Below are 17,296 nucleotides of genomic sequence, written 5' to 3'. Positions count from 1 at the left end.
GATTCGTAAGGGAACCTTTACTTTCCAAACATGTATCGAGGAAGGGATGACGCTAGAGTTTATGACATCCAGATACATTGATTTGACCGAGAACACTCCGTTCTTAGTAAGTTTCCAATACAGCTGATCTGGCTGCTGGGACAGCCGGACTCCATTAAACGTCTAACAAGATGGAGCCAGGCCTCCCAACAATTTCCAACTAGCGTCCTCCGAAAACTAATATTGAGGGGAGTGGATTGTAAAACAGTTGCAACGTAGGCTTCTCTACGTCGCACAATGTTGTACAAAGTAGGATATTGAAGTGCAAGGGGGGTCTCCCGAAGCCACGTATCCTCCCAAAACCTAGTAGTAACACCATTCCCGACAATAAATTTTGTCTTGTTGAAAAAGAGTTGTTTGACTCTCATCAAACCCTTTCAAAAAGGTGAGTCGGAAGGCCTCACATTCACCTGGGCCAAGGTTTTAGCATAAAGATACTTATTACGCAAAATCTATGCCCAAGTAGCCTCCGTCTCCTAGGATGTCTCGGGCCTATCTGTGCTCAGGTTTGAAGCCTGCTGGTTAAAAGAGTCGGGCTTCTCTGTGATTGTTGAAGAGGCTTGGGCTGCTTCAGGTACTCAGTTCTAGAATTTAAACTTGGTTGCGCGCTTGGCTATGGTTCACTCCCAATTGCAAAGATGGGATCGCAACACTTTGAAGAGAAAAACCAGCTGAGGAAGGCACAAAGGGATCTGGAAGAAGTCACTATGGGTGCTTTGATGCTAGACAATATTAAAAACATAAGGTTCTTGCAGCACAGATCGAGAAGCTTCCAGAGTTTGAAGCAATTCAATGGGCACAACGCAGTACGATTGGCTGTCTCAAGTTCGGGGATAGGAATACCCAATATTTTCAGAATTTTGCGTATGCACGAAGGAAGAAAAACAGAATAAACCATCTTAAAGATGACCAAGGGAATTGGCGTGAAGGGTCCTTGATCAATGAATATTTTGCGTGTTTGTTTGCTACTGAAATTGAAGGGCCGGACCCAGATTTAATTGATAAGGTTGTACCTCGAGTTACAAGGGAGATGAATGATGCAGTAGGTAAGCCATTTTCAGTTGAAGATGTTAAAAAGGCCTTATTTTCCATTGGGGATACAAAAGCTCCAGGTACGGATGGCTTACATGCAATTTTCTTTAAAAGATGTCAGCATTTAATTGGTGATGTTTTGACAAGCGAAGTACTTGATGTCATCAACTCAAAGAATATCCCTCATGGATGAAATGATACCGTCATAGTGCTTATTCCCAAGGTGGACAGTCTGAAGAAAATTTCAAAATATCGACCTATCAGCTTATACAATGTTCTGTACAAGGTTATCTAAAAAATGATCTCATTTCGTCTGAAAGGTATACTCGATCAAATAATATCAGACAGAGGTTCTGACCCCATATGCAGTAGTCATGGCTGAATGTTTTGCGATCGCTCAGAGAATAGGTAATATCACTTTCCAACATTGTCCAAGGGATGCAAATAAGGTGGCCCATAGTCTAGCTAGGCATGCTTATGATTCAACTTCTACTGTTTTCTGGGATGGTGATCCACCCATGTTTATTATGCCCCGTGTAATTAACGATGTAACCATCAACTTATTGCAATTAAGAGCCACGAGACATTCCTTAAAAAAAGCTTGAATAACCCAACCCACTGGCATGGAATCAGTCACTTGATTGGTCATATGCAGACGTGGGGTGGGATGAGCTTTCCTGGATTCATGATGTTGTTGGGATCCAGCGCGACCTTTATCCTTTTCATCGTCCTCAGTGACTCCATCCCCAGCTCCTTCTCTAGGTACTGCCAATGCACACACCAAAGCATTTGTCACTTGTCACTCATGGGTGGTGACTTGTTTATGAATCATGTGGAAATTTGAAATAGATCACGGCCTTGATGAGATAAAGAGTCATAGGTCACCTACCTTCATTTTCCCCGTGCCAACACCATGCTCTCCTGTGCATGTACCTTCCATGGACAGAGCAGTATGAACCATGAGATGGTTTAGTCTCTCTGCTTCCCTTCGCTCTTCCTCCTGGCTTGGATCAAATAGGATAAATGTGTGGAAATTTCCATCACCGGCATGGGCGATAACCAAACTGAAAACATATACAAGTCAGAGAGAAGGTCCTGGATAATTAAAAGGATAGCATACTGCTGGAGCTGCGATAAGAATTGCATGCTACTTCATCAAGAGTTCGAATTTTCAAACTGCCATGCTCTCCTATAAATATAAATCTAATGCAAAAGAGATGACCATGACTTTCCTAGCTACAACAGAAAAACCTAGGTACAGCGTAAGGGAGAATATGTACCAAGTCAATGGTGACGCATCAAGTAGTTGCTTAGACACAGATATGCATTCTGCAAGTCTAGACAATGGGACACAAACGTCCTGCATGAACAACAATTGGGGCGCCATTAGAATTTACAAGACTTGATGCAGCTCATCCACTGAAAAGCGGCAGATAATAAATCTACAATGATCATAATGAATATTAGCCGATCTATATGAGCATATGAGATTAAAAAATGAAGCTGACAAAATCTGCATTTATCACTAATGGACAAAAAAGGCATATGTGTTGATTCAAACAGAGAAGAGAGCGGCGCCAGTTACCCTTACTTAACTGAGAAGATATTTCGTTGCTATTTGCTAAGTACTCTCTCTGTAAACTAATATAAGAGCGTTTAGAACACTAAAATAGTGTTCTAAACGCCCTTATATTAGTTTACAGAGGGGGTACCATATACTAGAATGTGAACTAAAACTGGATCATATTTTAGCCCATATTTTGCCAAATGATGATTAGGGCATGTTGACAAATGCTTCCAAGATTCATAACTAAGGAGGCAAACATAATGGCATATGATGCATGCCACTAGCTAGAGACTAACTATCTCTAACCGATCATACTGAGCAAGCAATCAAACCGTTATCATAGCTTGACGATCAGGTTCCATGGCAAAACCAGCCCAAAGTGCCTCCTTCCTGATCTGCGCATAGAGGAAAATGCCATTAATATATGCTCCAAAACCAAATATCCTATATATCGCAGTACTATTATTGTCCAGAAACCAGGGAACATAATGTCATGCTGTATTACACTGGTATTGCATGGCATGTGCACAATCATGCAGCACAAAGAAACATCTGTAGAGTAGCTCTACAAGTTCAGACGACTGACCTTCCACAGTTCCTCTTTAGCATTTGGCTCTTCCACAAAAACAAAATCAGAACCATGGTGCTCTGCAGCAATCTTTTGAACCAACAACGTTTGTTCAAGTGCATATGCTTCTAAATAGTTGCAATGGAAAGAGATTAACAAAGAAAAGGAAAATCAGTCAGTTCTTGATGTGTAAACTGAAGGAATGTTTGCAGCTTAAGAAGAGCTTTAAGTAACTTGTCTAAGCAAGTGAACAACCAACAGAAGATGATAATAAACTACTGAATATATGTTAATTACATCCCCAAGATAAGGAACAACTGTAAACCACAAGCATGAACTATGGGTATAACTTCTAAAAATTGTCTAGAGTCTACTAAAAAATAGTGTGCACAAAGTGAAGTTAGTTTTAATAGAGAGATTGGGTCTCGCATAAATAAGGAGGGGTCAAAAGGGGTTGCCCAGTCAGCAGCGAACGTGGTCAAAACCAATCAACCGAGTCAAAACCGGGTTCAACTGACCGAGGGGTTGATTTTTGAAACAAGTGGCAAGTTGAGGGTATGAGACAACCGATTTTGAAATTGAGGGTTGAATCCGAAACCGAGTGGCAAGTGTAGAAGTGCATGCTCTAGCCAAGTCAACCAAAAGATCGATCTGATAGAAAAGACTAGGCAATACATTTATACGTCAACACTCCCCCTCACGTGTGGCGCTAGCCGGGTCTTGAATTCAAGACCTCTTGGCTCTGATATCATGTAGAAGTGCATGCTTTAGCAAATGCAACCAAAAGACCGATCTGATAGAAAAGACTAGGCAATACAGTTATACGTCAACAAGAAGTTCAGGGCTATAAAGTGGACTTTTCTCGTACAGTATAATGGCTTAAAAGTGCAAGTTAGGTTACCTGTCCCTATGAATTCAAACATCAAGGTCGGCACTTCAGGCAAGATTTTACCATTTGCCATGTTTATTGCCCTTATCTGAACCTCATCCAACAATTCCACTCTCGAGACCTAACCAAGCAGAAAAAGAATCAGTAACTAACTAGCCAACAACAACCTTAGTGAATTTTGGTTACCCATTGATTCATCTCAACAAATGTAACTTCTACTCAAGCATTTCAATAGAAGTCAACCTAACACCTACAATAGTCCATGAAAAACTTCTAACACCACCACCGATGGCCACTTAATGTGCAATGAACAAATTGTGTCACATGAACAAATACAAGCATGGAAATATGAACGTTCACTCCATATATATGGAACAAAGGATGTTGATTATTTCATATCTGACTTACATTTCTTTTCCAAATGTCATAGCAATGAAAGAAAAACGGAAGGACATGGACGAACCTGTATGCCAGAATGCATTGTTGCAATAGCAACATCAGCAGCATCCTTAACAGTTTGAAAATTGCACATAGCAACCTGAATACATAGAGCATTTAGGAGGAATGAGTTCATAGGCAAAATGAAGATGCAGAAAGAACTACAAATAAAAGGTCGACAAAGCTAGACGAATAAGGTAGCGTCCTATGCATGGGGAAATACACTTCGGTTCCTGGTTGTATATACACCCTATATGTGATTTTATTTAATAATTAAACAAAAAAGTCAAAATAGTTGAGAACTATTTTTAGAATAAACTTGACTTACTTGCGCACTAATATATAAATTTTCACAAAAAAAATCAACGTTGACTTCACAGCAAAAAGACAAAATTTATTTGCTATTATAGGTCACTCTTCAAGCTATTATGATGAAAATTTTGTCTTTTTTGAAAAGTAGTCAAAGTGAAATTTTCTTTTTGTGGAACTTTTTTCAAGAGTACAATGGAAGGTCAAGTTTATTTCAAAAATATTTTCAGATTTTTTTGACTTTTTATTGAATTACTATTTTTTCCCATATAGGGTACATATGTACCCATAGACCAAATGCCCGCTTTCCCTATGCATGCCCATTACTCTTCCACAAATTCAAACCTTGAAAATGGTACATGGTTTGCTACTAGAAATGGCAAAACAAGATGATTGTTGTGGCGACGTGAATATCATACTGGTGCATTGTATGAATAACCGTTTTGCGGTTTATATTTTTACAACTTACAGGATTGCGAACCACCTTTCCACGTGGAGGGCATCCATGATGGCGAAGGTGGGTCACCTCACCTGGGGGCTGGTGCTCCAGTTGTGGAGGATGTGCATTGACCCCGTCCACCCAGGGACAGACCTCGACCTGCAATTCTCGCGCGATGAGCGTGAGGTGTTCGCTGCATCCACTAGGATGGTGGCTGGTGGCAAAACCTCAGCCTTATTCTGGGAGGATTGCTGGCTCAATAGCAGTGTCATTCCTGAGATTGCATCTAACCTCCTAAAATTGGTCTCGAGGCGCATCAGGAAGCGCCGGACAGTCAGCAATGCCTTGGCAGGCCGCCGTTGGATCTCGGATATCAGAGGGGCCCTCAGCCTGTTGGCACTCTGGCAGTATATCAAGGTCTGGCGGTTGGTGTGCGAGATGTCCTCCAATGGCGCTAGATCCTGGATTCCCAATACTCCTCCAAGAGTTGCTACGACATTTGTTCCAGGAGGCGGTCGGTTCAAGTTCGTGGAAGCTTAACTGAAAGACTTCTGCCCCACCTAGGGTCAAGTTCTTCGTGTGGCTTGCCTGCCAAGACCGTTATGAGACTGCTGAGAGACTATCATGCCGAGGCCTTGAACATGCATCGTCTTGCGTGCTCTGTGATCAGTCAGAGGAGACAATGGCTCATCTCCTCACTGGATGTTCCTTCTTGCGCGCGGTGTGGCACGAGGTTCTTTCCTGGTTGCGTTTGATGGCAAGACACCCAGATGCGGAGGACGACTTCGTGGATTGGTGGCATCGAATGGGCCACTCGGTCCCGGCCTCTGCTCCGAAGGGCACATCCACAGCCATCATGTTGGTAGCATGGTGCATCTTGAAGCATCTTGATGGTGTTACTCGTGAGAAATGGCTGTGGAGGTACAACGGCTGGACGACGGCAGGCATCGCAGTTGGGCTACTCGGTGGGCTTCCTTCGCGATTGGCGGCGGTCCCTCAGGTCTCTTCTTGTCGATGGGCGGGTGTCTGTTGGTGACCTCGTGTGGAGCTGTGTTCGCCGCCGAGGTGGGGCGACACAGGAGGTGTCCGGTGGGGAGGCAGACTGGAGGGATGGGAGACACCGACGAGCTCGGGCCACCCGTCGTTGGCACACGGGCGTGCCGGCCCGGATGCGTCCGCTCCCCCTCCTCCCCCTTTCCCTGGCCGTGTGTGGGCTCACACAACTCCGGCATTGTTCGAGGCGGGACGTATGCTATAGTCTCTTCGGTCGGGTGCGCCCTTTGGCCCAAAGCCGGTCACTTTGGTCGGTCCTGGGGGTGTTTGGATGCAGGCGGTGGCCGTGGCAGCGGGAGGCATGGCGTTCGTGGGCGGAACTTGCGCCTCGGGAGCGGGCAAGTGGCCATGGCTATGCTGGTGGGTGGTCGTTGGTGGTTGGCGGAGTAAGGATGCGTCGGAGGGGTGGGTGTGACGGGGTACATCACTTGCCCAATTTTGAATTGGCCGATGGCGGTGGTGTCCGTGGACACCGTATCCTTCATGAGGCTCCGCCGCGGTGCCCTTACTCCTTCGAGTTGCTCCGGGTGAAAACTCGATCTTTGAAATCGGATGGTGGCGGCTATCGATGGTCGTTCCCTTCTAGGAGGCACCATCTTGGAGTCCTTGTTTCGTTGTTTTCCGTCTCACCTCTCCTCGGAGAATTGGAGGTCTCCATTGGCTCCAAGCGGATCATCCTCACGCATGTGTAGTGGCTTGGTAGTCGTTGAGGTGTGTGGCGGTGCTCGGCACCCTTGTATCTTGCCTTGGGTGTGTGTGCCGTGTGTGGTTGTGGCGTGAGTTTGTATCATGATGCTTGTGGATCGGTCCTTTATATATAAAGCGGGGCGAAAGCCTTTTTGGGTAAAGGTTCCGGTAATTGCCAAGTATAGGATAAGATAGACCGAACAACAACAATAACAAAGCCTTTAGTCCCAAACAAATTGGGGTAGGCTAAAGGTGAAATCCATAAGATCTCGCGGCCAACTCATGGCTGATACATGGGTAGCAAGATTCCACACACCCATGTCCATAGCTAGTTCTTTGGTGATATTCTAATCCTTCAGATATCTCTTTACGGACTCCTTCCATGCCAAGTTCGGTCTACCCCTACCTCTCTTGACATTATTAGCACGCTTTAACCGTCCACTATGCACCGGAGCTTCTGGAGGCCTGCTTTGAATATGTCCAAACCATCTTGGACGATGTTGGAAAAGCTTCTCTTCAATCGGTGCTATCTCAACTTTATCTTGTATATCATCATCCCGGACTCGTCCTTCTCGTGTGGCCACACATTCATCTCAACATGCGCCTCTTCGCCACACCTAACTGTTGAACATGTCGCATTTTAGTTGGCCAACACTCAACACAATATGACATTGTGGGTCGAATCGTTGTCTTATAGAACTTGCCTTTTAGCTTTTGTGGCACTCTCTTGTCAGAGAGAATGCTAGAAGCTTGGCGCCACTTCATCCATCCGACTTTGATCCGATGGTTCACATCTTCATAAATACCCTCATCCTTTTGAGGCATTGACCCCAAATATCGGAAGGTGTCCTTCTGAGGCACCACCTGCACATTAAGACTAACCTCCTCCTCCTCGTGCCTAGTAGTACTGAAACCGCACCTCATATACTTTTAGTTCTACTAAGCCTAAAACCTTTCGATTCCAAGATTTGTCTCCATAACTCTAACTTCCTATTGACCTTGTCCGACTATCGTCGACTAGCACCACACTATACACAAAGAGCATACACCATGTGATATCTCTTTGTATATCCTTTTGACCTCATCCATCACCAAAGTAAAAAAGATAAGGGCTCAAAGTTGCCCCATGGTGCAGTCCTATTTAATTGGGAAGTCATCAGTGTCACCATCACTTGTTCAAACACTTGCCACAACTTACCGTGCATGTCCTTGATAAGATAGACCGTTAAAAGAAAATATGGTGTGTTCATACAAATGTTGTTTCCATTCTTAATATGCAGATAACAGTTAAGTCATAGTAATACAGCATGAAGAATGGTGTTTCTCCACAACATGTGCTACATAAAAAGTGTATATCCTAAACAGAGAAACAAGTTGAGTTGTTAAAACTTAAAAGTTAATATTCAAGTATACCCAATGCAGTAAACATAGTTAGCAAAACATTATTTTGACAGTGAATAAATCAAAACAGAAGACCTACCACGGAATGAGATGGGAGCTTTTGAAGTCGTAAAGTCACTTCTGTAATTACCCCTAAAGTCCCTTCACTTCCAATGATCAACCGAGTTAGGTCATATCTGACATTTAACATGGTGCAAAGTAAAAAAAAGTTGTCAATACTAATGGCAGCAACAGATGTAGACATTATGGGAAAAGCAAGCAGCGCAGCACAGCTAAGATTTCACTCCCGAACAAACGAAGTCTTTTTAGTCTTATAAGAAGTAGGATCAGTTCTTGTATACCCAGCTGCACTCTTTCGTGCCCGAGAACCGGTCTTGACAACGTCGCCATCTGGTAGAACAACCTGAAGTACAATAAAAGATTACTACTTGTATGTGAAGTCAAATGTATAAGGTGGGAAAATGTGGATAGTAAAAGGACCTGAAGATTGATCACATTGTCCCGCATAGTTCCATACCTACAAAGTAAGAAGCAAATTCATCAAAGCCATTTAATATTAGTATCATATAAGAATATAACAGATAAACAGGCGAATCGTGCACATTATGGTTGTCCTTCCTCTTTGTGTCTATGGGGTTACAGATGCATCGTAGAAGCCAAAAAGTGGCCCGAAATTATATGGAGAATTACCTCACGGCTAATGAACCAGAACATCGTGTAGCGCACATTCCACCAATAGTGGCTCCAGGTCCTGTAAATCAGACCAATGTAGATAAGCTACGCCACTAAGCTAGTGCAAAAGCAAGTAGTCGTTGATGCTATTTTGGACCTAGAAAGATGATCGAACTTCAGTGCAACTATTGAGTACTACAAACATGCATAATTATCTCCCTGTGACGGTACATAACACCTAAATGTCTGGAGGGTGCAATTAGCATTGATTATAATTTCATATTAGGTTATGTCAATCTGGATTTTGCACCTAAATGTCTGGAAGATGCAATTACACTACACAAATCAGTCGCAAACAAAGCTCTTCAATTGTAGTCGAGTTACACTGAATATGAAAGGGCAAAGGGGGGAATGACATGATGAAAGGTTTTTCTTTTGAACTGTTTTTTTACAAGATTGATCTGTTTGGATCTTGGTCAATGATGGTCTTTTTATTTATGCTGTCGATTGGATAATTATGTACCAGGTTATGTCAATCTGGATTTTACATGGTCGGTTGAAAAGGTAAAAAGGAAGGATAGACCAAGTGCTCTTGGCACAAGTGGGGAGTACTTCACCACTATGCTAGGCCTGTCCTTTGTTGGTTGAAAAGGTAAATGAACAGAAAAAATATTAAAGGGAAAAGGAAACAAGGAGCTTGCCTGGGTCAAGAGGGAAAAAGAGACCATGGGGTTTCAGGTATTCATTCAGCTCAATCCATCCAACTCCTGGTTCAACTACAACATCCATATCCTCAAGATGCAGGGATTTGATTTTCTGCAAAGAATTTATGATACATTAAAATAGATGAAAGTAGCAGATCGTACCCTGCATATGCATAGCTCAGTGCTAAGAAAGTGCTTGCCGGCTTGGTGTAACAAAATATAGTACTCCCTCTGTTTCAGTTTACAAGTCCTGTGCGTATACCTAGGTTGCCAATTTTATCACTCTAATATAAACTATATAACATAAAAATTATACCATTTGAAAATAGAACATCTGAAGTTTATATTAGTATATTTTTTGTAATATATGACTTATATTAGGTTGGTTAAATTGGCGACCTAGGGATACACGCACGCCTGTAAACTGAGAGAGAGGTAGTAAAACCAACAAGCCAAGTATTTTAGTACTTTTTAATGTTATAATTATATGGCTGTTGATTATAAAACTTAGTATTTACCTTCATTGAAGACATGTCAATGCAAACGCCACCATGAGGTGCCAACGTATGGCCCTCAATTGATGTAGCCCCACCATATGGTACAATTGGCACCTGATTCCAAGAAAAGAAAGAAAGGAACACCACGTAGTGTTACTGAAATGGAAAGTGCCAACTCCTTCCACAAACTCCTGAAGAAAACACAGGCTGCTCGTAATAGGAGTATAATAAGTAGGGACAACACTACACATACGTAAATTGTTTTACGTATCTTACGAAGGAGCTTAGAAGGAATGGTTTTAGTGGATAAGAAAAGTGAGGAGCCCCACCGCCTGAAAATCAGAGGGGTGTGTGTATTAGTTTGGCAAGGAAGGTTTCGTAGCTCTTAGTAAAAAATACGTAGGTGTGGCATTTTTCAATAAGTAGTATCATGCATGTCAACTACTGATGGCATGTCAGACCTCATCCTCCACCTCGGCGGCAGATGTAACGATGGGAAGAAATCCCTTGTCGGCTCACGCGGCGGCGCATTCACGTTGTTTCCCATGTTGGTGGCGCTTTCTTCATCACCTACCTGTAACCTGTTGTCCTGTGAAGTGCTTGATATTCTCTGTGAGCTATCTCCAACATTTCCACACACTACCGTTGGGTAGCCCCTCTTGTTGTCTCTCGCAGTTGTGTGTGCCCTTCCTATACACTCCACCTTGGGCAATAACCACCCTCGTGTGGGGATGATTTCATTAACGGCATTCTCTTCAATCATGTCACTTCACCATCATACTCCCCCCTTTCCGGTTTATAAGGCTCAATTCAAAAATCTCACCAACCAAGGGAGATGATGAGTGGTGGAATATTTTTTGTAGTTTGCAAAAGCACCTAATTAATGCTTTTGTTTTCTTCAAAAAAATTGTGTTTACGAATGCATTAATTGCAATGCATGCATGCATAAAATGCATGCATTGGTCAGTTTTCTCTTAATACTTGTATGCAATGATTTAATGCATCTTGAAGTCTGAACATGTGATGTGAAATAACCAACTTAAGCCTTATAAAATGGAAAAAACTAAAATTTTGAGATAAGCCTTATAAACCGAAAATGAGGGAGTAGTTATTTCACAACACGTCCATGGGAATGAGACCCTCCCTTCCCGCGGTGAACTCATGGCTCCCCCTCGTGCATGCTCGTCGAGCAAGATCCATTTCCTTGGTCATCTTTACTGCTACCTAGGCAATGACCACCCTTCCCAAGTGTCGGATGGCTCGGTCTTGGTAATTGCACAACTCTTTGATGTGGCCACCCGTGGTCTACCCCTGTCAGTGGTTGCGGTGTTGTCTTGGTGGTGCTTCCACGTGTATCCCTTAAAGTTTGTTGTTGTGCTATCTCTTGGCATGATATGCTGCTTTAATAGCCTCTCTGCTGCTAGTGCACCATGTATGTTTTTTTTAGGGGTCGTGCATCATGTATGTTGTTATGCCTTAGCTTGTGCTGCACCACAGCCATCTATATTCTTCTGATGTCTAGGCGGTTGATCCTTGCGCTGCGTTGTAACTTGTACTTGGTGTTTTTTTGGGGGGGTATTTTCTACATTCTTGCCTCCGCAAGATGTATTGCCCCTCGGGGCTCGGGCTATCAAGGTTTTTGATCTAGTTTCCCACATGAACTGGATCATGGTTTTCGACCCGGCCCATTTCCCATGTAAACTGGTTCATTTCATTTATTTTGAATTGAGATCAATATAAAAAAGAAAAGGAACAGTTGTCTGGCACAATCATGGAAATGGGCTGTTGTGGAAACCAGAAGTACATGATACAGAATCCAAATCAGGAATTCTTGCAAAGCAGGGAGCATATGATGTTCATTTAGGCTAATGAATGGAAGAGTGCCATGCATGCATGCATACCTTGTACTTGTTACAAATCATCACAATCTTCCGTACCTCATCCTGGGACCTGCAAGTCAGTAATTAATGGAGGCATTACAATACATGGAACGAGCTTGGTGTATACAGTAAATAAACCAGCAAAACGGATCTATCGTCAGTGTGTGCCGGGTGAGATCACTTTGGGAAGACGACGACGTCGGGCACGTTGACCGCCTTGTGGAAGCTGCTCTGCGGCTTCCCGTGGAAGCTCCTCTCCTCGTAATCCACCGTCAGGTTGTCCTGCAAAACAGCAACCCGGCCACCTAGGCCTAGTCAGTGAGCATGTCGTGGGCTGGAGCTGGATTAATCAACGGACAGCGAAAACAACAAACACAAGGTACGCAGCTAGCACACCATGCATCGCCGCCCGCAGCCTTGCCACTAGGGCAATGGCAGCGCGGAACTCGAATTCATTTCACTTACCCCGAGGAAGGATGCGAGCTCTTGCATGAACTCCTGTGGCACGCGCTTGCGCTCCCCACGCACCACCAGCTCGGTGCTGTCTTTCCCACCCACCCTGGGCCAAATCAACAGGCAAGCACAAGGCGCTGTCAGCTCCAGCAGTCAACGATGCGAGAAGTGACGGAACAGTCGCACGTACCGGTGGTCGGGGCCGGCATCGCAGAGAGCGACGGAAGCGGTGGTTCCGCCTGCGGCTGCGGCGGCGAGGAAGGAGAGGAAGGCGGGAAGGCCGCCGCTGGAGTTGGGGGAGGACGGGTCCCGGGGTTGCGGGAGGGGCTGGGTGGAGAGAGGGACGCGGAGGGCGGAGAACGGGAGGAGCGCGCGGCGGGGCCGGGAGAGGCGGAAGAGGGTGGCGGCCATGGATGGCGGCAGGCAGTGGGAGAGTTGGTTTTCTCCTTTTTTTGAGGGGAAGTGGGAGAGTTGGTGGGGTGGGCGGCAGCCTATATTTGCACCCCGGCCGCACGATCCTGGCTGTTGAATCCTGACGCTGTGCCTCGAGATGCGCATCCCATAAATAAGTTTATCTGAATCTATCACCGTGTGAGATGGACGTTACGGTCGTGGGTGTGGTATGGGTGCTCATCCAGCGACACGCTGAATCGACGCGAGCCTAGGCTAGGCTCTGCACACGTTTGGCCGTTTCCGCTCACACGGTATGCGCCGGAGAGGCATGCCCGTGATGCGCGCAGCGACTCGTGTGTGATCTTTTTTTTAGCATCAGTACAGACACATGCGCTTATATACACGCGCACCTTATCCCTATGAGCACCGTAGGCGGCGCCTCGTCGTCGACGACGGGAACGTCTCCTTTCACTGAAAACGCATCGCCGAAAATCCTGAAATAAATTCAAAAATAATGCGAGCATCAGGATTTGAACCTTGGTGGGTTAGGAATACCACTGTCCACCTAACCAACTCAACCACTGATCGATTCGCGACTCGTGTGTGATCTTGTGTGGTCATCTGCACACCATATTCGTATTTTTCTCAATTTCTGCAATAGAAAATCCTGCGCCTTATAAAGCTGCATGTGAAACGAGACCTATCGAAGACAACTTTTCTTCAACACCCGACAGGGTAAATATCCCTAGTCTCTCCCATGTCGCTATTGTTGGACGTGTCATGTGCTTGTTTCCTATCAAGGAAAGAAAAACTTTGTTTTGTTATGCGTTTGCGGTCCATGTAATGCTAATATTCTACATTCAATCTATTCTATTTTGAGCCATGCGTACGTGTATTTAAAACAACAGTTTTGTTAACTCAAAGACTTCGTCATGTCTTAGTCTATGCTATATTCCTTTGATATTGCTCATTTTCTCTTTTCAGTATTTTTTCTTCTTTCTTACATACTATATCACTTAACTGAGACTTAGTTGACTATGTTGGAGTTGTGTCGAATATTATTTACACAAGATAGGTTACAGTTTGACTCTAAGTAGTATTATGTTTACATGATAAGGAGTCGTGTCCTAATAGCATACTTCTATCCTACGCCTCTCATATACAGTGAGAATAGACACGCGATGTAATCTATGTCAACATAATAGTACAGACGCGCAAAGGAAAGACGGGGGCATGTGCTAGCGTATGGAGCGACTTGGCGCTGGAGCAACATTTCATCTGCATTTCGTTCGCCGCCATCTGTTTGGGTCGAGGCGAACAAAAGTGAAGGCCCAACGCACCGACCCATTCACAAATCGCGTTTCGTGAACCCATTTGCGACCCAAATTTGTGGCAGAAATGCGTCAGTGCAGACGGGAAGCGAACGCTTCGCGCGCCTTCTCGGTGTCCGCTGCGTCCCCATCTGGCGGCCGCTCAACTACCACGGTCAGCTATATTAATGATGACCGCCCACCTCAGGCCCACGCATCAGCGATAGAGTCGGCCTTTTTTAATCCGAGCATGTGGTGGGGGGTCGTCCTCGTCCGCTTCTAGAAGCCCCCCGTCCCCATCTCACCACCCCTCTACTCCCCCGTCGGCGACAACCCTAGCCACCGCAAATGGGCTTCTTCTCTAGCAAAGGCAAGGGCAAGGCCCCCGCCACCTCTTCCACCTCCCTCCTCCTCCGTCGTAGTCTGCCCACCGGCCACGGTAGCACGTTAGAGTCTCAGTGCACCAGGCGAGGTGGCACTGGGAGCACCGCGTTCCCCTCCCCTACCCCGACGTAACGCTACCGCGTGACTGACACTTGGATCCGGAGAGGATCCCAGTGCCGGCCATGCCGCGGTCGACGAGGGCGCACGCGGAGGAGGTGCGGCGGCGGCGGGAGTTGCTGACGCCGGAGCAGCGCCGCCAAGCCGTCTAGGCGTTCGACTCCCTGGCGTGGGAGCAATAGTTCATGTCAGGCTCAATTTCGTAATTAAACACAGAATAGCCCAAAGTCACACCAGCCTCAAGATCGGGATTGTTGGTGGACTTCCTTGATATAGATAACTAGTATAAACATAATTACATCGGGTTGAGCCAGAGTGCTCTACAATCTATCACAAACTTGTAAAATAGGTGGTGGTGGAATATGACAGTGGGTGACGGTGATATAGCACCGATACAATAAAGTAAGCCAAGCGTCAGGGTGAGACTTGACTATTTTATTTGTGTAGCGGAAGCACTAGTGGATGATACACGTGGTAGACTCCAAATCCATAGGTGACTGACTGGGAACACCTCTACGCATTGGGCTTGCTAGCGCAGTCCTCCTCCGCAAGCTCATCCTCCTCCAGGTCTAGCCAAGACAGTAGCCAGAGACAAGCCCGTGAGTACGTTGGAATGTACTCGCAAACATCATGACCAAAAGATATAACGAATGCAAATGCTCAAGATGGGCCATGTTAAATGCACATATTGACTGGTTTGAATCGTGGCATGATTATGTCAACCTGGCGTGGATAAATAATCAAATAACAGTAGGGATAGCCAAGATATTTAAAGTGGAACATCGGGCATTAGACCGCCAGAGAATTTCCAAGAAAAACGCCAAACGGGTATCTGGAAGCGATGCCCTGTAAGGTCTTGAAAAGAAATACCAAATGGGTGTCTAAAAGAGAATCGGACAAGACAGGACCGCCCGAGAACTCAAGCGACGCCACATAAGGTCTTAAAAATAAAATTGAGTATCCGGGTAGTCTAGCCATCCCAAGTGATACTCAGAAAAGAAAATAAGGCTAAGTGCACTGGTAGTCTAGCCATCCCAAGTGACACTCAGTACAGTTGAATAAGAGAAATGGGTTAGTCCATCGCAACAATAATATGCATAACAATAATATTCATGACAGCCTCGGTGGTGCCCATAATTATCCTGCAAGATGGATTAAGCTCAATTTAATTATTTTCCTCCAAAGACCGACACCGGGACTGATACTTGACCCATCCCAACTGTGTCCTTGACCGTGGACACGGCTATTTGAATAGATGCAACTCTACGGAGGGTGTACTCTTTACCCACATGTATGGAATTTATGTAGCAAATGTTTAGACCTTGACTAATTTCCATTACGGTTTTTGGGTTGGAAACACACCTGACCAGCACACACCAAAATAACTTTCCGGATGCTAGGAATCACCCAAAGCATCTTTCAAGAAAAACTCTAAGTCAGGGAGACCATTGTCTCGAATAGCATGGGATCAGTATTAATACGCGGATATTACAAGGGGTGCCCCCCTCTCGGCCCAGCCGGATACACCCATGCCCCCTGACCCGGTGACTGGCATTAGTCCATGGCCATGGAACCCTCATTGTGGGCTCTCTACGTGGTGTGTACACGGAAAGGGGTTAACAACTTACTAAATCGCACTCCCCTTGCGGGAAGACAAGTGGCAACACGGTGTGTAGTTAGGCTTAATGGAACAAGACTCAATTCTAGGTCGACTCAGGAGGTGTTGTTATTAAGACTGGCATATCTCTCATGCCACAATGACACCGTCGTGTCATAGCACAGCCCGTGCCCATCGGCACGTCCAAGGCAAGATATACACTCCTGGATTCTTACCACATTCATACGTTAGCAAAAAGAAATATGATGAATGCAATAGTGCTCACATGACATACAATAGGGTTCATGCAATAGTGCTCAAATTGACGTGATCGATGCATGCTTCTACTATTACTACTATACGGTGCAAAACTACTCCGATGCAACCATGCAGACAATTCATTATAACCCAAATCCAATAATGCTTGCCTTCACCAAAGTAATCAACAATAGGTTCTTCAAAACTCTCGGTGTAGTCCCCCTCTTCGTTTTGTGGAAATAAAAGTCCAAATTTAACTTTTTTGCAACAACACAAAAAGTTGTCTCAAACTATTTTTAAATAAATACTAAAATAAACTAGAGTGAAAAACAAGAAATTCAGAAAAAAAATCAATTGAAACTAATCTGTGGTTTAAAAGTTATTAAGGATTTAAAACCAAGGACCTCTATGTAACAAAATAACTACCAGCGGGTCCCTACGGTAATAACTGAAAGCGCCTCGGATAGAAATACGCTTCCCATAAAAGAAAGCGTAAAGTGGCAAAAGATGCTTTCGACAATAACGAAAAGAATAGAATACTAATGGGTGGGCCCCACCTGTCAGGTTTGAAATTCAAACATGCTCTACACGCGCGTGTACAGAGGGGAG

The 17,296-nt window shown here is 44.8% G+C and overlaps 1 protein-coding gene across 1 annotated transcript; it reads right to left on the bottom strand.

The window, feature by feature from the left end:
• Positions 1-1,285: 1,285 nt before the first annotated feature.
• On the bottom strand, positions 1,286-13,096 carry LOC125512793 (D-lactate dehydrogenase [cytochrome], mitochondrial-like). The gene is made up of 17 exons (XM_048677875.1): positions 12,819-13,096; positions 12,641-12,734; positions 12,357-12,457; positions 12,197-12,245; positions 10,317-10,409; positions 9,796-9,910; positions 9,113-9,173; positions 8,903-8,939; positions 8,764-8,825; positions 8,502-8,598; positions 4,559-4,633; positions 4,108-4,216; positions 3,225-3,334; positions 2,971-3,033; positions 2,352-2,431; positions 1,961-2,135; positions 1,286-1,836 (listed from the first exon to the last, which is right to left on the bottom strand). Exons 1-17 carry the CDS (start codon positions 13,037-13,039, stop codon positions 1,717-1,719), a joined length of 1,662 nt encoding a protein of 553 aa, XP_048533832.1. The 5' UTR covers positions 13,040-13,096; the 3' UTR covers positions 1,286-1,716.
• Positions 13,097-17,296: the final 4,200 nt, after the last annotated feature.

The sequence above is a fragment of the Triticum urartu genome, chromosome 6 (genome assembly GCF_003073215.2).
Source record: "Triticum urartu cultivar G1812 chromosome 6, Tu2.1, whole genome shotgun sequence".
In the NCBI taxonomy this organism is placed as follows: domain Eukaryota; kingdom Viridiplantae; phylum Streptophyta; class Magnoliopsida; order Poales; family Poaceae; genus Triticum; species Triticum urartu.
The sequence above is the reverse complement of the archived record's forward strand: the minus strand, read 5'-3'. Positions and strand labels throughout refer to the sequence as shown.